The sequence below is a fragment of the Hemicordylus capensis genome, chromosome 5 (assembly GCF_027244095.1).
Source record: "Hemicordylus capensis ecotype Gifberg chromosome 5, rHemCap1.1.pri, whole genome shotgun sequence".
Taxonomy (NCBI): Eukaryota; Metazoa; Chordata; class Lepidosauria; order Squamata; family Cordylidae; genus Hemicordylus; species Hemicordylus capensis.
In genome coordinates this window covers 167,989,215-168,014,605 of record NC_069661.1, presented here as the reverse complement: position 1 = coordinate 168,014,605, position 25,391 = coordinate 167,989,215, and the positions used below count along the sequence as shown (strand labels likewise).

The window sequence follows — 25,391 nt, the reverse complement described above, 5'->3', positions numbered from 1 at the left end:
AAGCCAAGTCCAGGCATAACTGATTCAGCCTGGGCTTGGCTGCTTGTGAGAACAGCCTCAGTACATTTTCCAGATACAATATATTATTATTATTGCTACACAGTCAGACAGGTGTTATTGACTGGTTTGTTTTATCCAGACATCGAGTCCTTCCCAAGGACCTGGGATGGCTGAATTTTATCATCAATACTGTTGGTTATTATAGATATTGTTGCAAAATATAGGCTGTTCCCAGTAAAGTTGCTTTTTATAATTGACTGATGGTGATTTCTGTGGTGTTGAGGTGCTCTTCAAGGTGTTTTGGAATTGCACATAGGGCGCCAATTACTACTGCGATTATTTTGGTCTTTTTCTGCCACAGCCTTTCAATTTCAATTTGTATGTAGATCTTTGTATTTTGTGATTCTGCTATCTCCTGGTATTGCTATGTCGATTATTTTGACTTGTTTTTCTTTCTTCTCGACTACAGTTATATCTGGTGTATTGTGTGGCAGATGTTTGTCTGTTTGTAGTCGGAAGTCCCATAATATTTTTGCATGTTCATTTTCTACAACTTTTTCTATTTTATGGTCCCATCGATCTTTGGCTACAGGTAGCTTGTATTTTTTGCAGATGTTCCAGTGTATCATCCCTGCTACTTAGTCATGCCTTTGTTTGTAGTCAGTCTGTGCGATCTTTTTACAACAGCTGATTAGGTGGTCCACTGTTTCATCTGCTTCTTTACAAAGGCGGCACTTGATGTTTGTTGTTGACTTTTCTACTTTTGCTCTTATTGCATTTGTTCGTAGTGCCTGTTCTTGTGCAGCCAATATTAAATCCTCTGTTTCTTTCTTCAAGCTGCCATTCTTAAACCATTGCCAGGTCTTGGTGATGTTTGATTTTCCAGTTATACTGTGAAAATATTGACCATGCAGTGGCTTATTTTTCCATTTTTTTTCTGCTCGGTTCTTGACTTGTTCTTTCTTGTAGGCCTGCTTTCTTTCATTGGTGTTGAATAGTTTCTCATTATTGACCATTTTAAGTGCATCTTCTTCACTGTCCATTATATATTCTTCAATGCCTCTCTTCTCCTCCTCTACTGTTTGATGGACTTGCAGCATTCCTCTTCCACCTGAGCTGCGAGGGAGGTATAGCCTATCTACATCACTGTGGGGGTGCAGAGCATGATTGATGGTCATTATTTTCCTGGTCTTACGATCTAGCGTCTCTAGCTCTGCCTCCAGTCTATTATTCCTGCAGTGTATCTGATAATAGGTATAGCCCAGGTGTTTGTGGCTTATACAAGATGTTCCCGCCATTGAGTTTGGACTTTAGAGTTTTTCTAAATCTCCTGATGTATTCACTTCCATCTCTGGTTGGGACTTTCCATACAACTTCAAATCGTCCATGAAGAGCAGATGGTTTATTTTACTTGATGTTTTAGATGTTTGGTATCCAAGGCCTGTTTTGTTTAGTATTTGTGAAAGTAGAGTCATGGTGATTACAAACAACAGAGGGGATAGTGAGTCCCCTTGGAAAATATCTCTTCTAATACTAACCTGTCGAAGTGTCTTGTCATTGATTGTTAACTGTGTACTCCACATGCTCATTGCTTTTTTTAATTAATATCTCAATGTTTTTGCTGACAGCAGTCGTTTCTAAACATTTTAGTATCTATGTATGAGGCAATGAGTCAAAGGCCTTCTTGTAGTCAATCCATGCAACACTTAGATTGGTTTTTTTCTCTTGCAATTTTCTAAAATCATTTTGTCAATCAGCAGCTGGTCTTTTGTGCCTCTGGTGTTCAGGCAATTTCCTTTCTGTTCAACTGGAAGCTGCTTATTATTTAATAAGTGTTGCATTACTTCATCTGCTATTATTCCAGTTAATAATTTGAACATGGTTGGCAGGCAGGTTATCGGTCTATAATTACTTGGAACTGCACCTTTTGCTGGGTCTTTCATGATGAGATGAGTTTTCCCAGTTGTTAGCCATTGTTCAATATCACCTCCTTGCAAAATGTGATTGAATTGTTTTGATAGTTGTTTATGAAGGCTTGTTAGGTGTTTAAGCCAAAAGCCATGCAGTTAGTCGCCAGATGCAGTCCAATTTTTAATTTTCTTTGCTCTTTCACTTATTAATTCTGGTGTTATTATTAGATCTTGCATTTGTTGGTCACATTTTTCGACCTCTTTCACCCAGCCTGCTTTTTTATTATAATCTATTGGATTGTCCCATAATTTCCCCCAGAATTGCACTGTTTCTTCTTTATTTGGTGTTTCTATGTTTCTTGCAGTTTCTCCTTCTATGCTTTGGTAGAAACGTTTCTGATATGACTGGAATTAGAGATTCTGCCTGTGTTGTGTAATTCTGGCTTCGTATCTGCTAATCTTCTTTGACACTGCATTCCTCATCCACCTGAGCTGCGAGGGAGGTATAGCCTATCTACATCACTGCGGGGGTGCAGAGCATTATTATTATTCTTATTATTATTTTATTCAATTTCTATACCTTACATGAGGTATATTATATAATACAGTATATTCTATATTATCTTACCTAACATGACCCCATCACAAATAACCCATTCTTCAGGCAGATCTTTCTGCTTTATTCCCCCACCCAACCACTTTGCATCTTTTCCTGAACAAATGTGTATTTGTTGCATCACTGTTTAGTTTTTTAACACTTTAGAACATGCTCTGAGAAAGTGGGAGTTGACTTCATGCCTGACACCGCAGAGATACACACAGCCCTGCTTTTGATGACAGTTTGTCATGACTGATTAAGATAATCAGTGCTGTACATTTATTATTTGTTTAAAATGAAAAGCAAGTTTCCCCTGAGCTGGATCGAGAGTGGTTTCCACAGCTGGTTCACCATTACAATGATATACATTTGTAAGTACCCTTGATTGCCACTTTTTCACTGACAAGATGCAATACTCGCCCTACTTTGTTCATAAACCTACTGGCCCACATGATACACAAGGCAATGCCAACATTCCTAATTGGCCAGTGTGCACATGGAAGCCAGCCCTGGCAGTGTTGTGCAAGAGTCCAGTTGCACAATTACTTAAATCAGCACAGCTGCAGTTGCGCAGTGGAATGTACATGGTTTCCAATGTGCAGCACAAGTGTGGGTGCACCATTCTAAGCAGTTGTGCACCTGTGCTCTTGCAGAACCCCACTGGGGTTCATTTCCACATGCACAGCAGTGCCAGCTGATCAGGAACACCAGCATTGCCTTTTCTGTCATGTGAACTACTGTCTCTTCTTACAGTATACAAAATACTATTAAAATGATTTATGGTATTATATCAAAATAAAATTCACAGCTAAAGGTTTTTTTCTCTTCATGAAGAGGATTTTTTAGAATAAAAGAATACTTATTAGTGCAGAATTCCAAACTTGATTAAAAGATTTAGGAGCAGAACTGCCCCTGGAAAATCAATTGTCTAGTTCTTTACTACTCATCTCTCAAAATAATTTTCAGCAAAAAGCTGTTGCTGAATTGCTTCTGAAGCATGAGGAGTACAATACTGGTAAGAGCATACTTTGGCAGGCTCTTGGGCCAAATTCTATTGATGGAAGATGCGACTATGAGAGACCAATTATCAAGACTTGGGCTTAGAACTTGCTTTCATTGCTCAATTAGGTTTGTTTATTTCTCCACTGAATAATCACAGCCTCCCTCCAACATAGATGCTGGGTGTCTGTTAGAAGGTTCTTTTTCAATATGGGAAACTGATGTTGAAACATTTTTAGTTGGTCTTGCGTAATTCAAAATACTTCTCTGTGAGATGACAATTCTGTATATCCTAGAAAATGTTGTATTTCAACTACTGTAGATGGTTAATAACTCTGGAGATGCTTCATATATATTACAAACACAACATTTCTATTAAGCTGAACATGTTGAGTATCCTATGCTATTTTTTTTCATTATTTGAGGTACTATATTATAGATTTAATAGAACGAGATGTTTTGCTGATGAAAATGTGTTATGATTGCAGCGAAAAATAAATAACTCTTTTTTGGATTAACCAATATAAATATGAAGATTTAACTGTTAACATTGTCTGAAGAGACAAAAAGCATATTTCAGAATATGCTTTTCAGAAAGGTGCACCATAAATGAACATTGTGCTGGTAAAGTCTTGGCTCAGTTCACTCTGCAAACTTATGTAAACTTCCAGAAACCATGTATGAATGGTTGGGTTCAGAATGTGTCCATGGCAATATGTTGAGTGTGTAAAGGCAGTCACAATGGTAATCCATGAAAAGAATTGGTTGTTTTCATAGAAAGCAGTCAAGGCATGCTTTACATTCATATAGCCAAGTTAATCAGAGCCAAGCATCACACTAACTATTTCTGTTTTACAATGTGGCAATACTGGCCACCTGCTAGGATAAAAAAATTACCAGTTATTAGTACCACTGTAATCTGCACAATATTTCACCATCACACTTAATTATGTTTGTACTGGGAAAAGAACTTTGACCATCACTGTATATAATAATTAATTTGAGAAGCTTATAGAAAGGTTGAGCGGAAATAGAGGATCATCAACATTAAATTTTCTGTGTGTTTCCTTTTGATAGCAATTAAACACATAAATATGTATAATGGGACTACTTGCATTCCTACTGCTCTTGTACTTCAAATTAAATGAAAATTTTGACTTAAAATTTTGACAGCAGGCAGCATGATATTCCCAGCATGCTGTCTCAGAAGAAAGTGGACTTCATTTAGCCTGTAACAGGGATGAGTATGAGCCTGTTTGGTCCTTCCTTTTTCAAGTACCGACTTGATGGGCAGGGAGGAGTCTCTTTTAAGATGCAAGTAAGGAGCTCCTTACCAGCTCCCCCTCCCCCTCCACTGGCGCTCATTTTAGAAAAAATCACGCGGGGGTGCAGCACTGCTTCCTGCAGCCCCACATGGCGTCAGCACGCACATGGCTGGGGCACACACACGCCAGTCATTTACATGGTCAGTACTGTAGTCAGCATTGTGTTGCGTGGTCAGCATGTGTGTGTGTGCCAACGCTGTGTGGGGCTGCAGGAAGCAGTACTGCAGCCCAGCACAGCTGTTACTAAAATGAGCGCTGGCAGGGGGAAAGTGGCTGGGCAGGAGCGAGCAGGTAAGGAGTTCCTTACCTTCATCTTAAAGCTATTCATGCACCTGCAAGGGCGTGTATGAACAGCTTGTGCACATCCCTAGCCTGTAAAACCAGAACTAAGACTTGTATGTATGCATTAAACTATGACAGACCACTGGTCAAGAATCTACCAGTTTATTTCTTTTCTTAGAAAAGAGATATATGGAATATATTCATGCTGGGAATATATGGAATGCTCTTAAATTCTTATGGAATCTTCCCATTCATACATATGTCTAACTGATATGTATCAGCAGCCTACATTTCACCCCTTTGTACTTCTTTGGAACAACCCACAGTTTGTGTTCCATTTTTAAAACGTTGAAGCAGATTTCTCTATTTCTATAATGTTTGTGGATGCCATGGATAGTCGTGGTTAAGCTATGAGCCTACACAAATAAGCACATCAGTTTCTGACATAATGCTATGACAGAAGCATTTATTCATCATTTATCCTAAAATGGGTATTAAGATCAGTTTAACTTTGTACTTGGATTGTTTGTGGTCAGTGATTAGGAACATAGAAAGCTGGCTTCTACCAAGTCAGACCATTGGTCCATCTAGCTCAGTATTGTTTACCCAAACTGGCAGCAGCTTCTCCAAGGTTGCAGGCAGGAGTCCATATTGGAGATGCCAGGGAGAGAACATGAAAACTTATGCATGCAAGCATGCAGTTGCTTTTCCCCATCCCCTAAGGGGAATATCTTACAGTGTTCACACATGTAGTCTCCCATTCAAATGCAAACCAGGGTGGATCCTGCTTAGCAAATGAGACAATTCATGCTTGCTACCACAAGACCAGCTCTCCTCATACCTTATTAAAGGTGGTTAAACACCTTATAATTATTTGGATAATTAATAAACCTGTACAATCTATAATGTCATGAATTGTAAATAGTATTACCATAGGTAGATACTAGTTTGAAAAATCAGCTGATTTATGCTATTGACCTACACTGCCATGACTGGCTGCTGAAAGCTTTAAAAAGATAGATATCATGCTTCTAGAATTTGGGTTATGAAATGATTTTTTATTAATACAATAATGTCTGTACTCCTCTATGGTGGAATGTCAGAAACTTTCAAAATATTAGTGATGTGTCATGCCATACTTTGTACCCTGTTACATAGTGGTGTCATATTGTCACAGCTAACATTAATCTATGAGCAAAACAGCACAGGAATCAATATAAGTAGGAAATGGTCTATTTTTTACAGATAGTAAGTGAGGCTGTTATCACACACAGCCAAAACTGGGCTAAGGCAGCCAAGCCCTGTCTTGGTTGCATGTGAGAAGCAGCAGGAGGTGACTGGCTGCCAGAGCTGCCTCAGGGGCAAACTCGATGGAGCCTGCCTCTAAAACTGGGTTAAGGGAGTGTGTGCTCCTCTAGCCCCCTTTTCCCGATTGTCTGTAGTGCTGGCTGCTTTCAGTCAGTGCTGTAGGAGTGGCAGGCACCACTCCTGTAGGTATTGCTGCTGGGATACCCACAATGCACTGTGCACTCACACAGTGCATTATGGGACTTCTGGGTGTTGGGATGACATGTTCCGGCCCCCGCAATCTGCACTGCCAGGCGAAGCAGGGGGCCTTCTGGGTGTGCTGGATCACATGCCCTGACCCTCCAAGACTGGCAGCCGGATCATATGTGGGGAAGGTGAACTTCTGTTGTCTTCCCTGCCGCATGCCGCCCAGCCCTTCTCACTGTGTGCAAGGGCTCAGTGTCTCTCTGATAGCAGTTTAAAATTAGCACACACACACACCCCCATGGAGATGGTACAAGCATACACACACAGGGGTGGAGCCACCATTGGGCGAACGGGTTCAAAGAACTCGGACTGCTGCCCCTCAGGGGGTCGTGCCTCACAGCCCCAGACATGCCCCCCCCCGCATCTGATGTCAGACGCGGGAGGATAATTTCGCTCCCAAACAGGGCTGCGTGGCAGATTTCATAAAATTCCCATGGAACAGCACCTCTTCCCTGTGGCCAGGGGCAAGTGGAGGACATTAAGCAATTAAGTCATTTCAGCAGGGTGGGAAGGCCATTTCAGCAGGCATGGGGGCAGGCAAGGTTGTTTATTTATTTATTTATTTATTTATTTATTTAACATATTTTTATACCACCCAAAACTTACATGTCTGGGCGATTTTACAACAAAGCAAAACAAATGACAACAGAAAAGATTAAAATTAGTTAAAACAAAATAAATAGCAACTGCAGATGTACCTCCCCTGATGATCTCATTTGCAGTGGGGTTCATGACAATGAAGCTATTCTCTTAAATACCCAGGGCCCAAGCCATTTAGGACTTTATATGTTATAACCAGCACCTTGTATTTTGCCCGGGAACTTATCGGCAGCCAGTATAGCTCTTTCAATACGAGAATGACATGGTGTCTCTGAGATGACCCAGATACCAACCTGGCTGTTGCATTCTGGACCAACTGTAGTTTCTGCACTACATACAAGGGCAACTCTACATAGAGAGCATTGCAGTAATCAAATCTCAAGGTTACCAGCATATGTACCACTATTCTGAGGTAGTTTATCTCAAGATACGGATGCAGCTGGTGTATCAGCCGAAGCTGATAGAAGGCACTTCTGGCCACTGCCTCAACCTGGGACACCAGGGAGAGGCTTGGATCCAGAAGCACTCCCAGAATGTGTATTTGTTCCTTCCAGGGAAGTGTGACCCCATCCAGAACAGGCAGATCAAACTCATCTCCTGAGTTTTGACCCCACACAATGAGTACCTATGTCTTATCTGGATTCTTATCCCTCATCCAGCCCATCACTGCCTCCAGGAAGGCATGTAGGGAGGTTATGCCTTCTCCCGATAATGTGGACATGGAGAAGTAGATTTGGGTGTCATCAGCATACTGATAGCACCCTGCACCAAATCTCCTGATGATCTGTCTCAGCAATTTCATGTAGATGTTAAACAACATAGGAGACAATACAGAGCCCTGAGGGATACCATATAAAAGATTTTGAAGAACAACAGTCTCCAAGGGACACCAACTGGAACCTGTCCGAGAGGTAGGAGCAGAACCACTGCAAAGCAGTGCCTCCCACTCCCAAATCCCTCAGACGCTCCAGAAAGATACTATGGTCGATAGTATCAAAAGCTGCCAAGAGGTCCAAAAGATCATCCGTCAGGCCGACCAAAGCAGTCTTCACCCATAGCCTGCCTGAAAGCCAGTCTGGAATGCGTTTAGATAATCAGTTTCCTCCAATACTGTCTGGAGCTGGTTGGCCACCACCCTCTCAATTATGTTGCTCAGCCATGGAAAGTTGGAGACAGGCCTGTAGTAGGGGTGTGCACGGAACCAGTTGGTCCAGTCCGGTTTGAGTCTGAACTGGACCCGAACTGGACTGGGCTAGTTCGGTCTGGCACCCACTCAAACCTCCCCTGGTCTCGTCCCGGGGTGGGGGGGTTGTGAATTTCTTAAAAAAAAAAATTTTTACACATATTCCCTCTGGGGGAGTTGTCTGATGCAGTGGGAGGGTCCACGGAGGTTCCTTCTCCCCCCGCTGGCCTCTCTTATTCCAGAAATAGACTGGTTTTCTGCCTTCCCCCCTCGGCCCAGTGGCCATTTTGGAGGTCACCGTGACTGCGCAACAATGCACCTCTGCATGGCTTGGTATGAATAAAGGAGGCTGGCGGGTGCGGGGGGGGATCTCCATGGACCCCACCACCACCTCTGCAGACAACTCCCCCGGAAGGGGTAAGTGTAAAAAAAATTAAAATTTGAAAGAGAGAAAAAAACCTCGAGAACCCCCAGGGGGGTTCAGTCTGGGGTTGGACTGAACAGGGGGTGCTTCGGTTAAACCTCGAACAGTCAAACTGAACCTTTGACCTGTGTTTGGCCTCCCCCCCCGGCTTCTGATTGGCTTGCGATCTCCTTGCTTCTTGGTTGGCTTGTTAGCATACAAATCAAATATTGTCATGGGCAATTGTGCCCCTATCAACTGGGAGGAGGGAGGGGAAACACAAAAGCATTTAGCCCGCTTTTTGAGCACCCTCTCACCCAAAACATGGGCTAAGCAGTGGGCTCCCTCAGCGGGAGTGCCACTGCACCACCACTGGGGGTTGCGCTGCTCCTGGCGGTACACACGCTCACCGAAAACCGAGCTGGGCTTCCTTAGTGCTTTTTTCTGGTGAGTGTGTGAAGAGCTTCATTATGTTTTATAATGTCTTATTATGAGCCCATTCTCACGATTGGAGAATGGACTCAGACGGGTCAAGGAGAAAGCCAAGAAAAGCTTACCTCCCCTCAGACAATCCTGTCCATGTTGCTGGGTTGCCGGATCAGCTGCCCAGACAATTGCCTGCTCTTTCCGGTAGCAGGGAGGGAGCAGAGAAGTTTGTGGCCTGGGAGGTCCCTGGAGCTTCCATAATGCAACACACAAGTGTACAATGCATTATGGGTAGGGATGTGCAAAAAATTTCGGGCACAGATCGATCTGTGCCCGAAATGAGCAATTTCGGGTGATTCGGGGCCGAACCGAATCACCCTTGATGTCCCCCGATATTTTTCGGGGCCGAGCCAAATCACCCGAATTTCGGGGCCGAAAAATCTCATCTGCTATCATTGAATGAGAATTTACACCTCAGAAAATAAGGGAAAACATCCCTTCAGAAAAACTTCTGAGGTGTGAATTCTCATTCAATGATAGCAAATGAGATTTTTTTCAATTAAAAAACTTTCATGACCCCACTTTCACTTTTTCACACTCTCATTTACTATGAATATCAATCTAGCACACTGTACCTTATGAAGAAAAACCTCAGAAATTCACCAAAATCCAGCCCTTTGCCCAATCACTCTGAAATTGGGGACGGGTGGTAGCCTCCACCCATTAGACACTACCACCCCACCCCACCCTTTTGGGGCAGATACACTTTCTGCCCCCAAACTGCCCCAAAGACACAAAAACTTCAAAAATTCCCAAAAAATCAGCCCTTTGTCCAATCCCCCTTAAATTGGGGTGGTAGCCTCCACCCATTAGGAACTACCACCCCACCCCACTATTCTGCCCCAGTCCCAAATTTCTGCCCCAATCTGCCCCAAAGACATGAAAACTTCAGAAATTTCCCAAAAATCAGCCCTTTGCCCAATCCCCTGAAATTGGGGTGGTAGCCTGCACCCATTAGGCACTACCACCCCACCCCACTCTTTTTGCCCAGATCCCATTCTATGCCCCCGAACTGCCCCAAAGTCACTAAAACTTCAAAAATTCCCCAAAAATGAGCCCTTTGCCCAATCCCCCTGAAATTGGGGTGGTAGCTTCCACCCATTGGGCACTACCACCCCACCCCAAAATTTTGCCCCTGGGCCCTTCCCCCCTGAAGGATTAAATCTGAATCCGAACCGAATCAAGGGTGATTCGGGTGACCCATATTCGGGCACAAACAGAACAGGGGTGATTCGGTTTGGGTCCCGAACCGAATCACCGAAAATCTGAATTGCACACCCCTAATTATGGGGAACCTCCTGACACTGGTCAGGAAGCAAGTTGTATGTAGGTGCTGCACAACACTGACACATGAGCATTTCATCTTCTTTTTGGGTGCCCTCACATAGAAAATGTGGGCTAAGCAGGAGGCTCCCTAAGTGGACTTGTCACCCCAGGAGCTGCACAGCTCCCAGGAATACACACACGCACTGAAAACTGGGCTGGGCTTCCTTAGCCCAGTATTTGGTGTGCATGTGAATAGCTTCTATGTCTTATCTGTTTTTTTTCATGCATGCTGTACTAGCTTTTATGTTTTATATTGCTTTATTATACTTTAATATGTGTGTTATGACCTGTAGTTACAACAGTATGGTTACTTACACCAAGATTTCATTAGCAACTATTGTCAGGTCTGCTGCTCTTGAGTTTGGAGATCGGTTTTTCTACTTATATTAACAAGAGCTGAGAGAATACTGTGTTCTTGATAAAGAATTTAAGTTGACTAGCATTCATTGTGTGATAATCTTTTTTAAAAAATCATGCAACTCTGTTGTATCCTGTTCAGTTATCTTTTGCTGTTTGTGTTGTGTGTGTGTGTGTATGTGTGTATGTTTATTTGTTTGGACATTTGTCCCAAGGGGATCCTGTAGAGATTGTGCGGGAGAAGTGAGAAAAGGATGTTCCTGATATTCTGTACCAAAACAAATAACCAAAATCTGAGGAGATTCTGTCATATTGGATGATGGAAAGAAATGGAACCGTTTGAGACTTTCTAACATACATACTATGAGACAAGAGGGAAGGGAGTCTGATATTAAGAGAAGAACTGAAAAGGAATTTGATCTTAGAAGAACTGGTCTAGTAGGGAGAGCTGGTCTTGTGGAAGCAAGCATGACTTGTCTCCTTAGCTAAGCAGGGCCCCCCCAGTTCCATATGAATGGGAGACTGGAAGTGTGAGCACTGTAAGATATTCCCCTCGGGGAATGGAAGATCAGAAGGTTCCAAGTTCCCTCTCTGGCTTCTTCAAGATAGGGCTGAGAGAGTATATGGCAGCTTCCTATGTTCCCATCTTGCCTTCAGTTTTGACCTTGGAGATGAGGATGATGAAAGTAATGGACAAACCTCAGTACCAGAAGAACAAACAGCTCCTGTGCTAGAGAACCCAAGACTTAGGTGGAGTGTGCATGACAGCAGACCACCTAAAAGACTTCAAGACTTTGTCACTAGATTTTAAATCAATTCAGTTTTTGGTTGTTATAAAGGGGAAGGATATGTTGTATCCTATCCAATTGTGTTTTGCAGTTTGTTTTGACATTTGTCCCAAGGGGGATCCTGTAGAGAGTGTGGGGGAGGAGTGAGAAAGGAAAAGGGAGGGAAAAGAGTAGTAGAAAATGGAGTTGTTGCTGAATAAACCTTTAGTTAAATCTACATAAGATTTCCTTCTGTGTATGAGGGAAGCATCTATAAAACAAACTCCCTCTGTGTTATATTACTAATTGCCATATTCCTTTTTTTTTCCCTGTAGCAAAGGACTTGACAAGGTCAATGCTAAATGAGTCATGTTGCTAGTTTTCACTTTTGATCAGTCTAAATTCCTGTTAGATATCTCCCTAATGTTAAATGCCTGTTCAAATAGGAAGAATTCTGGAACCACTGGAACCCATTTGTGAAAAACTGAAAGAAGAATTATTTGAAGTGGAACTATGAAACAGAAAGCAGAATTGTGCATAATAGCCACCTGGTTGACTGTGACTGTATTCTCACACCTGATTATACATACAGTAGGCCACCTTAAGTGGCGCAGCTGGGACATGCTTGACTAACAAACAGAAGGTTGCCAGTTCAAATCCTTGCTTGTATTGTATCGGGCAGCAGCGATATAGGAAGATGCTGAAAGTCATCGTCTCCTACTGTGCAGGAGGAGGCACTGGTAAACCCCTCCTGTATTCTACCAAAGAAAACCACATGGATCTGTGGGCGCCAGGAGTTGAAATCGACTTGACGGCACACTTTACCTTTAGGCACAGGTCTACCAAAGAGTAAATGGATTTAAATAAGCATGCTTAGCTGAAGTGAATATATGATTTTTTTTTAACCAGTTGATTTGTAAACTGAAATATTGTTCACTTTCACAAAAAGCCCTGTTTAAAAACCCAATGTTGACTAACAAGTTAACTTACTAACTCTGGTTTCCTTGTTCTATTTCTCTTGGTCTCTATATTCATTTAAAATCAATCTGATGCCCGCTGCCGCTGCCACCATCCTCCCCCCCCCAGCCGCCGCCATCCATGCCCTTAAGAATACATTTAAAAATCTTCTACAGTATATTAGAAGAAATGTGAGAAGATAGTTTCCATAGACAACTTCCCCCTGCTCTCACCCCTGTGTTTTCCACTTGTAATAGTTTCAAATAAGTTTCAGTTTCTTCAACAAAGCAATCTCCTAATTGTCCATTACCAGACTACAACAGCAAAGAAAAACTGTTAAACTTGGTTTGTTCATCTTGTACATGCCACATTTCTTCCACCTCTTCTGTATTGTTTTATATTCATTGTTGTCTTCATCAAGTTTATTCATTCTGGACTGGTTCTTTTTTTGCTTTCCTGCCCACCGCCAAGTAATATTGTATTTATATAAAACAGTAAGGGCACTAGGAAGACATGCTGCTATAATACATAATGTGGGGATGAATTCTATGTGGAGGTCTTTTGTACAGACAGCAACTGAACTCTGATTCTCCTTTTTCCCCCTACACAAGTGTCTTGCCAGATTACTGAAAATAAGTGTGCAATGCATCAAAATGTTCATCCTGTTCTTTTACTTGTTGAAGCTATCACTCCTTTCCCAACAGAGCTCTTGAGTTTTCAAAGTTGCAGTAATTTTCCCACTCCCAGATGCCACAGTTTTACAAATGAATGCTCAACCGATTGTTTGAAGAAATAATTAGGAGAGCAGAGAATAAAGGGAGAAATTGCAAGCAGCAACGAATACTTGGGAATCAGAGCTTCCCATTTTCTTTAGAAGCTTAATGAGATTTTTAAAAACCATGCTCTGATAGTGTTACCAGCCCTTTCACATGCCATATTTCTGCCTACTTCAAATTAATGAATATGCCAAATGACTTTTCAGTTTATGACCTTGTTATTGTACACATGCAGTTGCTTTGAACTATAGTGGGCTACATAAGTACACCAGAGCAGCATGCTCTGTAATATAGGTATGCAAATAATCTACTGTTTTCAGTTTCCTGACTTTCTCCTAGAGATATTCATTAATTAGATTAATGACCCAATTTAGAAAGCCGTTGGTAGTAACCTTTTATAATGGGATTATAACTGACAGGCAGTTAGCAAAATGAGTTTGCCTCACTTGCTGACAGAGAATGCTGTTGTAACTGAGTCAACACAAGGCACAACTGTGCATGCCTCTAGGATTGAGGCAGGGGATGCTAATGTTACTAACCATGTAAATTGTTGAAACACATTTATTACAGACAAGTGTATGTCCACAAAAATTTAATGGAATGGTTCTATTTGGGACTCCTTACTTCTCCATAGCTCTTCCCACCAACTGCACATGCATGTTGGGATGCTATTTCAAATGAAACAGTGAGGTTCTTCTCACGATCAGTGAGAAGAGCCTGGATGGGGTTTTTTGGGGAGAGCAGGCTAAACCCGCTCTCCCTGCAGACGATCAGTCAGTCGTCTCTGTGTGGTCACAGCGGCTGCCCACACAACTGCCGGCTCCGTCATGGAGCTGGCAGAGGTTTGGGAGTTCGGAGGCTGCACGGCCCCTGGTAGTTCCAGCATGTCCTGTGCGAGTGTGCAGGGCATGCTGGAGAGACCCCCAAGCCAGGAGGCTGCTTTTTAGCCTCCTGGTCGTGGGTCTCCTTGTGAGTTGCCGCAGCAGCATATGGTCCGGTAACCCCAGTTAGCGGAGCACTCGCTCCGCTAACCTGGGCTAAGGGGAGGGGTGGTTTGGGCAGTTTGCTGCCGGGAGCTGTTTGGCTCCTGTGGCAGCACTCGACCACCAAAAAGTAGGCTAGGCTCCCTTAGCCCGCTTTTTGGGCGGTCATGAGAATCGCCTCTATGTTTAGTTTTCTCTTGATGCCTGACAACAGAAAGTGACCTGGAAATCCTTGAGGAACTACTTTTTTTCCCCCTTCCCTTCTGTCCCTAGGGGTTTGGTCAGGGTTCAGACTAAGTCCCACTGACATTAATGGGACTTAAATTAGTCCTGACTAACTTTTCTCATTTAGGAACATAGGAAGCTGCCATATATTGAGTCAGACCATTGGTCTGTCTAGCTCAGTAGTGTCTTCACAGACTGGTAGCAGCTTCTCCAAGGCTGCAGGCAGGAATCTCAGTCCTATCTTGGAGAAGCCAAGGAGGGAACTTGGAACCTTCTGCTCTTCCCAGAGTAGCGGCTCCATCCCCTGAGGGAATATCTTACCGTGCTCACATTTCTAGTCTCCCTTTCATATGAACCAGAGGGGACCCTGCTTAGCTAAGGGGACAAGTCATGCTTGCTACCATAAGACCAGCTCTCCTCTGTGCTCAGTGGTACTTAGTCATGACTAATTTAGCCTGGATTCTGCCCAATGTCTGTAATTTTTTCTTCTAGAGTATTCTGCAATATCATAACAGCTCAGCCACCTTTTGCTACACCCTGACTTCCCTCTCCACCCCAGCTCTTCCACATGTGCTCCCTTAGACTTCCTGAATCCTCTAGTCTTTTTCCTAAGCACACTAATTCCTTCTCACTGCTACTTCCTTCATTCCCCTTCCTCAGGCCATCCTCTGCCCACACAACTGTGACATTCAGCCCCACCTCTGCTGCTTGCAGCATCTGCTACCTAATTTCTACTTCTTTTTTACCCTTTGCCTTCCTGTTTGCCCTTCTAGTTTTGATGTCATCACAGCAGCTCATACAGTAGCTAGAAAAGACTCGGATACTGAGAGTTTCCCTCTCAGTATCTTTGCTACAGATTTATTTATTATTTATTGTTGGTTTTTTTATTTGATTTCTATACCGCCCTTCCAAAAATGGCTCAAGGCGGTTTACACAGTGAAATAATAAATAAATAAGATGGATCCCTGTCCCCAAAGGGCTCACAATCTAAAAAGGGACATATAGGGGTGCCCACATGGCATGGTGTGTGATGATGTCATCCACTCCAATTTGGTTGCTTGGTTTGCTTGCCTTCCCTGCTGTTCACAGAGGTGGCTACTGCCAGACTGTGACACAGCTAAATTAATCCAGTTAAATAATGGAGAGTAAAAGGTAGTACACATTTACAGATCCTGCTATGGCATCCATGCACAACATAAGGCCCAGGGGCCAGATCCAGCCTGCAGGGTAATTTTTGATGGCCCAGGTAGCCAACAGCAGGAGCCCCAAAATTTGGCATTTGTGTGGGGCTGGAGCAGTCAGGTGCCCACTGACTGAGCAAGGACAGGGCTTATTTTCTGGCCACAATCTTTGGTTAGAACTGTAGGCCCCTGTGGGAAGGGAAGGACCCCAAACTAACTAGTAATTGCTTTAATATTTATCTTTATAATTTTTACTGCAATAATCAATGCACTGAAAATCGACTCCCCCCTCCCCCGATACATTGTTATGGTTGTTTCTGGCCCACTGGGATGTGTGAGTTGTGCACCCCTACTCTATGGACACCACCCACTTGCCCTTTCTGTTCTTTTCGCCAGTAACCATCATGGCAATCTCCAACAGATTTGCTCACAATACACATTTATCTGTAGGATGTAAATAATATCATCAAATCCTCCCAATATAACAATTATCAATTCATCTATTTGTCTCCCTACCAGTTTTAAAATAAGTTCATACTTGATTGATGGTTTTTGGTGGAAAGATCAATGGAAGTTGATCTTTGTGTTATAATAAATAGCGTTGATTCTGTTATAATAAAAATGAACGAGCCAGGATGAATGAATGAATGAATCGAACACTTCCATTGATCTTTCCACCAAAACCAAACATTTCTAACAACTAGTTTTACAATAGAAGGAATCTTTTTTTACTGATTTGAAACATATGTGGCTTGCACAAACTTTAAAATTAGTACTCAGAGGATGCCTCTGAGTACCAGTTGCAGGGGAGTAATGGTAGGAGAGAGGGCATGCCATCAACTCCTGTCTGTGGCTTCCAGCGGCATCTGGTGGGCCACTGTGCGAAACAGGATGCTAGACTAGATGGGCCTTGGGCCTGATCCAGCAGGGCTGTTCTTATGTTCTTACCAGTATCCTTGCAGTCCAATTCAGCTTGCTTTTCCACACCAAAGGTTCGAAGAAGTAGAATATTGATGAGGGACTCTGGTGCCCTAAGTGGAAGACAAATTTCATTTTACATAAACAGCCATTGAATTTTACCACTGGGGAAAAGCAAGAGCAAGAGAAATTTTCCAGTCTGAAAGTGAAGTGAGCTAGAGTCTGAAAACTTGGAACTGAGTATTGAGTGCTGTAGATCACATAGAACTGCTCAAATTAACCACCCACTTTGTTATATACCAAGATGGACTAAAGGACTATGGAGTGCATTAATTCTGTTTTAATGTTTTGTGAATAAAATCCTATAGAAGTCAATGTACTGTTCTCACTGATCATGACAATTCATTTTTTCTTTAGTCCTTTGATACTAACATAACCTTTCTGTTATTTGTTTGTTTTTAGATTTGGCTTCTGGATATTTAAGGCCACAGCGAAAACTTATTGAAGACGTTGACTGGTCCTATTCAGGCAAGTGCATTCTTTCATATATAACTATGTAAATCAGCAAATTATTTTTTCTTTGCTAGGCAAAGCAAAATTCATAGAGGACAAGTCTATCAATGGCTACTGGTCTTGATGACTTTATGATATAGTCATCATATAGTCCAGGTACAAGGCAAGATGCCTCTGAATATCAGCTGCCAGGGAGCAAAAGGAAGAGAGAGGACATGTCTTTATCTCCTGCTTGTGGGTTTCCCAGAGGCATCTGGAGGGGTCACTGTGAGAATCAAGCAAATTCACTGGAAAGAGGTCTTGTGGCTGATCCAGCAAGACTCTTATGTTCTGTTCACCATATGTTCTGAAATGTTTGAAATGTGGATTCAACTCAAAACATGCGGAACTAGCTTTTGTACTTGGTTTGGGACAGTCACAAAACTGTTCTATTGACTAAATCCATCAAAGACTGCTCATGTTTGCATTACCATTTAAAAGTGGTCATGTGAATCACTTCATGAGGCTGAAGCACAATAAAGCAAGCTTTTATTTCATGTTATTCCTGAATATATGGATTTTCTTTCTGGCTAAATGTTTCAATACTAAGATTAAAAAACAGAGAGGGAATTTATTGTCAAAACTTGATCCCAGGATTTTAAAGTACATTTCTACATTGAGACTTATGTGAATGTCTGGTGTCTGCCCACTTGCACTCTCAGAGTGCCAACAGGGCCTCAGCATGTCAGGAGGGCCCTCTGCTGTTGACTCCAGCCCTGAACTCTCCTCATTTTTTATTTATTTTTAAATCTGTGCTGCCCTTCCATTGCTGCTACCTGCACATGCCCCTTTTATAAGAAAATAAGAGCTTGCCCCAGAGGCACATGTGTCCTTATAAGGCCAATGCTATGGGGAGTGAGTGGCTCCTCCAGAATGCAGAAGAGAGATGTAAGGGTCGTGGAAAAGGAGCACTGTTGCTGCTGCCACACTATTGCAACAGAGAGGGGGGGAAACCCCACTCCATCCTCAGTAATGTCAAGGTAAGTGCCACAAGTGGATCCTGAGGGGGTCCTCCTCGAGGGCACTTTGCTAAGGTCTTCCTAAAACCTAAAACTATCCCAGTGATGGTCACAAGTATAACTGGTGATAAAGCTCAAAAAAGCCATGTTCTCCATTTGCCTTTGCTTTCCTTCTCTCTTCTTTGTCCTGCATGCAAACATTGAAGATAAAAACCCTGTTAAAAGATTATTGTAGATAGGTAATTTCACAGGGATATCAACAGGTGTTTGAGAGAGGACAAGATAAAAACCCTGTTAAAAGATTATTGTAGATAGGTAATTTCACAGGGATATCAACAGGTGTTTGAGAGAGGACAACATGTCCTCTATGGTTACAAAGCATTGACAGAGCTGCTTTACAGCTGCACTTGTAGCCTCAGGGCTTCTTTAGCACCTGCAGGCCTCTTTCGCTCTTTGCTTGGTGTTCAGACTAGGGAATGGATAATGTAAAAGGAAATGAACTTCCTCTCTGCTCCTCCTAAATGAGTAAAATCTCAGTTAAGCTAAACCAGCTGAAGAGTTCAGACAAAGAGCCATCTTTGGGGTATTACCATTCCCTGTTAAGAGATACAGGTTTTTACACTAGCGATCATCACCTGCTGTTCTAGACTGGATGTGCATTTGCAATTTATTTTCACAAGAATTCCTTTGTATTTGTATATTTATATCATATGTAGTGCAGATATCCAGTCCAGCACTGTGCTGGTACAACAGTGGTTGACACAGACTAAGGCTGTACTGTTGCATGAGAGGGGATGTAAGCTTTGGCTATCTCCCCTTCCTCTGAGACTTACTGCACCTCTGAAAATGTGACCCTGAGGATGTGTGATCCTTGGGGTCATGGTTTTGGGAAGCACGATGGGCTTCAGAGAGAAGGGGAGATAATTGAAAATTGCCTTCCCCTTGTACATCAGCATAGCCTTAGTCTGGATGTCAGCCACTGTTGTACCAGCACAGTGCTGGGTTGGATGTCAGCAACTATCTTTCATGCTATGATCTGTTTTTTGAATTGTTCACTTTGATTCATTTGAATTTGTTGATAAATCAAATTGGTTGTAATGAATTATTGGTTGAACTGTTTTAAATGTGATATTATTTTGAAATTATTGTCACTGTAAATGTTGATACTGTAAACTACTTTGGACATGGTCCACTTGAAAAAATGACATATACATACACTTAACTAACAGGCAGGTTGAATAATTCTTCAGAAATTGACTTGAAAGTTTGACCAGAATTATGGTAGAGAGATGATAGGGTTGGTTTGTCATCCATTTAGTATGGTGATACCTAGCTTGGCAGCAGCATATGTGAAAAGGATTTTGGGCTTGCAGTCAATTACAAACTGAACATGATTAAGAAATCTGATGTGAAAAAGGCTGATGCAGTTTTAGTTAGGATTAATAGAACCACAGTTTCCAAGTCATGGAACTTTATTCCATACTTGTCAGACCTTATGTTTAACCAATTTTTGAACTGTGTCCAGTTCAGGATGATGCACTTTAAGAAGGATTTATTGCAGACAAATTGAAACAGGTTCAGAAGACAGCAATGAAGATAGTCTAGGGTCTAGAAAATCTTAGGGATGTGCACGGAACCAGTTTGGAATAACTTTATGGGCCTCCAAACTGGCGGTTCTGCCGGTTTGATGGTGGGGAGTGTCTAACTTTGAGAGCGAGAGAAGGTGCACTTATTCCTCCTGCCGCTTCCCCCCACCCACCAGCGTCCGTTTTATTCTAAGCCCATCGGGGTGGCAGCATACCTCCCTGCTACCCCGTTGCCCCCATTGTCTGGATATGACCAGATGTCTCTGATGTGCCTGCGTGCATTGGCGCACACAGCCATGTCAGAGACTTCTGGTCATATCCAGACAATGGGGTCAACGGGGCGGCAGGGAGGTACGCTGCCATCCTGATGGGCTTGGAATAAAACGGATGCCTGCAGGGGGTAAAGCGGCGGGAGGGGTAAATGCACCCTAACTTGCTCTTAAAGCAGCACCCCCGCTGCCTTCTAGCCTCCCCGCCGCGGTTTCCGTGCACATCCCTAGAAAATATTTCCTGTGAGAAAAAAGCTGAATATAACTGAGTATGTTTAGCCAGAAGAAGAAAAAAGAGAGGGAACATGATAGAACTCTTCAAATACTTGAATGGATGAGAAGAGGGGGAAAGATTTGTTCACTGCTACCTCAAAAGACAGGACTAGATCAAATGAGCTTAAGTTACGGCAGGATATATTTTGGTTGAACATTTGGAGAAAATTCTTAACAACTGGAAGCAGAACAGTGAAATAGACAATGGTTTCATTCACATGTAACATGGAACCATAGTCCGTCCACACACACACACACACACGCTTGCGCTTACCTCTGCATTCAGATGTAACAGGAAGGATCTGAAGAGCAGTCTGCAAGACTGCAGAGAAGAAAAGGAACTGGCTGCGCTTCTGGCATTTAGGACAGCCTGGGCAGCCAGTCACAGCTGTCAACTCCGGTTACAGTGAACACAGCCTGCAATTCTACTGTAAAGTAAAAGTAACCCCGATCTAGTTTAACATGCCTTATGGCTTCAGTCTTGCTCTCTTTAATTATATTTGTCCAAGTGCATTCTAATAACAGGGTTCTCCCTGACAGTGACTCTGAGGAGAGCGAGTCCTTGGAGTCCACCCTGGCCCAGATCCCTGCCCCTGGCAGGGATGACAGCCCACTGGACCCACAGTGCCAGCACAGCCAGAGCCAGCCACCCCTGTGGGAGAGTCTTGGAGCTCTGGGAACTGACACACTCCAGGTGGGGTCCTGTCCCCTTCCCTCAAACCCTTTCTGACCCTAGGATCAGAGGTGATGCTGGTCTTGGACTAAGCTCCAGCTTCAAAGATGGAGCTTGCTTATTTATTTATTTATTTATTTATTTATTTATTTATTTATTTATATCCCGCTCTTCCTCCAAGGAGCCCAGAGGGGTGTACTACATACTTGAGTTTCTCCTCACAACAACCCTGTGAAGTAGGTTAGGCTGAGAGAGAAGTGACTGGCCCATAGTCACCCAGCTAGTATCATGGCTGAATGGGGATTTGAACTCGGGTTTCCCCGGCCCTAGTCTGGATAAAACAAACCAGTCAATAACACCTGCCTGACTATGTAAACAAGAAATAATAATAATAATATTAATAATAATAATAATAATTATTATTATTATTATTTATTTGATATAATAATAACTAATAATAATATAATAATAATAATAACCCCCCCAAATGAGGTTAGTGGAGTGAGCACTCCGCTAACCCTTTATGGCGAAAGTGAGTCATCACGGTGTGGCGCCGCGCCACAGCGACTCACAAGGAGACCCTCAACAAGCCTCCTGGGGGAGACCCCAGCAAGACCTTCCAACAAGCCTACTGCCCTTAGGGGTTGAGGCATTCTGGGACTTCTAGGGGCGAGGCGGCCCCCGATCACCACTGCCCTTACGGGCTCCGTGATGGAGCCGGTAGTCGTGTGGGCAGCCAATCCAGGGCGAGCTCCCCGCAGAGCCCAATTAGGCTCTACACATGGATCATGTGTAGAGCCTCAATCTCTGCTTCTGCCTTATAAGGTATGTCAAAAGGGTTTATTAGCTTGTCTCATATGAAATTTTTTAGCATCACTTATTTCAAATATTTCTGTTTTCTTTAGTAGATATTTCAATGGCTTTTTCTTATGCATTCTAGCAAATACAAAGCTTTTTGCCAAAGAAATGTAATACTGTGCTCTTTGGGCTATTTATTATAATACATTTTCTCAGGCCTGATTCTTATAGCCCCTGGTGGCGCAGTGGTAAAACTGCCGCCCTGTAACCAGAAGGTTACAAGTTCGATCCTGACCAGGGGCTCAAGGTTGACTCAGCCTTCCATCCTTCCGAGGTCGGTAAAATGAGTACCCAGAATGTTGGGGGCAATATGCTAAAATCATTGTAAACAGCTTAGAGAGCTCTGGCTATAGAGCGGTATATAAATGTAAGTGCTATTGCTATTGCTATTGCTATTGCTATTGCTATTATACAGCATGACACCAGAGTTAAATGAGGCAGAGGTTGGAACTCCAGTACGTCCAAATTTGCAAAATCATGGTTTCGGATCGAAAGCAACCTGTGGTTTGCCTTGCCAAACTCCAATTTAAACCTTCAGTTTGCACAAAGACTTGCTGCTCAGACTTCTGGTTTGGCCACTGAATGGTTACATCCGAACTCAGATACCGCCATAACTGTGGTATCATGCTGATTTTCAAACCGTAATCATAGAGGTGGTGGATCATGGCCACTCCATGCCTGTGGCACTTCTCCTGGGCTGCTTATCCAAACAGCCGGCCCGCCCCCTCCTGTCACCTTCACAGCTATGGAGTTGCCCGGCAGTAGGGAATGATGTATGTTCACAAGCACAAACATTCCAGGTGGCAAAATAAGCAGGGCACCCCATAACAGTGCCAGGAGGGGAACAAATGGCTGTGTGTATGTGTACACCCAAGACAGGGTTTAAATGGCAGCCCCAGCCAGGGATTCTTGAGCAGTCCAAGTTCTATTTGTTTCCACAGAAAAGTTGTCGGGGGGGCAGCCCCTCCCCCTTTGGGGGCTTGTGGGCCCTAGGTTACTCATGAGAAGGGCTGGGCAGCAGGATTGGAATTGCTCCAGTAAAAGGAGTGATTCAACATCTGTAGGATGATGGATGCTTATTCTGAGCAGACTGCTCGCTGGCGAGAGTGCCAGCTTGTGGGGAAACCCCCATGGGGAATCCCAGCTTGCTTTATGGAGGAGAGCCAAGGGGATGGGTACCCCGGTGACCGCTCTCCTTGTCTTGGTGACTGCCGCCAAGTAGCAATAGCAATAGCAATAGCAATAGCACTTACATTTATATACCGCTCTATAGCCGAAGCTCTCTAAGCGGTTTACAATGATTTAGCATATTGCCCCCAACATTCTGGGTACTCATTTTACCGACCTCGGAAGGATGGAAGGCTGAGTCAACCTTGAGCCCCTGGTCAGGATCGAACTTGTAACCTTCTGGTTACAGGGCAGCAGTTTTTACCACTGCGCCACCAGGGGCTCATAGTAGCTGTCAAAGCATGCATGTGGACATGTGTACCCTTGCTAGTGCCCCAAAACGACAACCCCGCTCTCCTGGGGCTGCTGGAAATTGGGGCTCGGCTCTCCCACGAATCCCTGCACTGGCAGATCTGCATACAGTGTAATGCCGGAATGAACCCAGGACTTTGAAAGGATTTAAAGATCCGTCCACACACCCGGTGTTTCCCTAATTCACCAGTGTGGCCAGGCTCTGACACTTGGAGAGTCAAAATCCCATTTGGGTGTGTGCAAGGCTTCACAGGGAACGGGGGGTTGCAGTGTTTAAGTTCTATGTTTTGCCATGAAGAGTTGGGGGACCCACACAAGCGGGGCCCCCTTTGTTGGGTTAGCTTAACCTGTGAGCATGCAGTCTGAAGGGAGACCTAGGGCCAACAACCCATGGTACTCCCGATAAGACTGGCCCTCTCGAGAGAGGTAGCCAACCATGAGCAAGCAACATAAACAGCTCACCCTGTCACAGTGCTGGGAGGGGAACATCCCACAAGACAGGCACTAAATGCCTTGTTCCCTGAGAATGAAGCCGCAACTATGTATGTTCACAAGCACATACACTGCAGGTGGCAACATGATCAGGGCACTCTGATAGCAATGCCAGGAGGGAGAAAATGCCTGGGGGGAGGGCTGCCCTGTTTCAGCAAGGATTCTATTTCTGGATTCTGGGGCAGCAAGCGTCTATTTTTTTCATGGGAAGGGTGGCCCAGCCCTTTCCCCTTTGTGGGGTTTGCACTCCTTAGGCTTACTCATGAGCAGGGCCAGTCACCAGAGTCAGTGGTGATCCAGTCAAAGGAGAGTGCCCATTACTTTGAAGACAAAGTCTGCTGATCTGAGGTGAACCGTGCTCACTCACGAGAGTGGCAGGTAATGGGGATACCCCCTTACAACTCATGAGAAGAACCATATGTGGTGAACAAGGCATGGGCATAGATCAGTAATCACTAGTAATGCATGATAATAAAACATCCCCTTCTCCCACGGACCGCTCTATTACAAGAGTGAAAGGCCATTGGGGCTTTATATTGAGCCAGTATTGCTCTAGGGAGGGAAACAGTGGGGATGGTACCTTGCCAATTGCTCTCTCTGTCTTAGCAACTGCCAAGGGAGACCTAGGGCTTGCAGCCACATGATCCTCCCCAGTAGACTGACCTTCTCATGAGAGGGCAAGCCCACCGACAGCAAGCTGCCAGTGGAGCAGGATTTTGGCTTGTCTGCATAGACTGCTTTGACGAGATGATCCCTCGCAACATCATCCAAGGATATGGCACAACAGTCCCTGCAGGCTCCTTTGCCCCTCCTCATCTACATATCTCCTCCTAGGACGTCTTCATGTTCCATTTCCTTTCCTGAGTAATGGAAATATCCCCCCGATACCTCTCCTCCCCCCTGCCCCGTGCTTGCATGGGACTATTTGGGTGTGGGGCTCTTGTAGGGGAGAGTGGCGCCATCACTATCAGGAGAAGTGCTGGCATGGAATGGCACTTAAAGGGATTTAAATGTCCTTTCCATGCTGAGGATGGGTGGAGCGATTGCGCTCGGCATGCCTCCTTCAAGATCGTGGCCAGTCGCAATCATTCCGCTGATGTGCTGAGACTTTGTTCACAGTCTGGCCATGGAGCTTGCTGGTATTGACCATAGCAGCCGAGCAGCAGGGAGATGCTCCCAACTCCTGGAACTGGAAGTTGGTGGGACACAGTTTGATAAATATTTGAAAGTGAAACCATGGGTTCTCCAACCTCTGGTTTCATGCCTTATCTGAACCCAGCCTCAGTTTGAATGAATGTTTTCCTATGTATATTATTTAGAATATTATATACTGCATTTCAACAACAAAAAAGTTTGCAAAATGGTTTACATCACAAAAAGAATGAGAAGACAGGACCCAATCCCAACGAGAAATAACAAT

The 25,391-nt window shown here is 43.7% G+C and overlaps 1 protein-coding gene across 5 annotated transcripts in view; it reads left to right on the top strand.

Moving 5' to 3' along the window:
• The window catches only part of PTPRZ1 (protein tyrosine phosphatase receptor type Z1), a 200,882-nt gene that overhangs the window by 41,278 nt on the left and 134,213 nt on the right, over positions 1–25,391 (top strand). For all 5 annotated transcript variants that reach the window (XM_053251331.1, XM_053251330.1, XM_053251333.1 and 2 more), the window contains exon 2: positions 17,293–17,358. In XM_053251331.1, the coding sequence (XP_053107306.1) occupies positions 17,293–17,358 (66 nt within the window). The remainder of the gene's footprint in view (positions 1–17,292; positions 17,359–25,391) is intronic.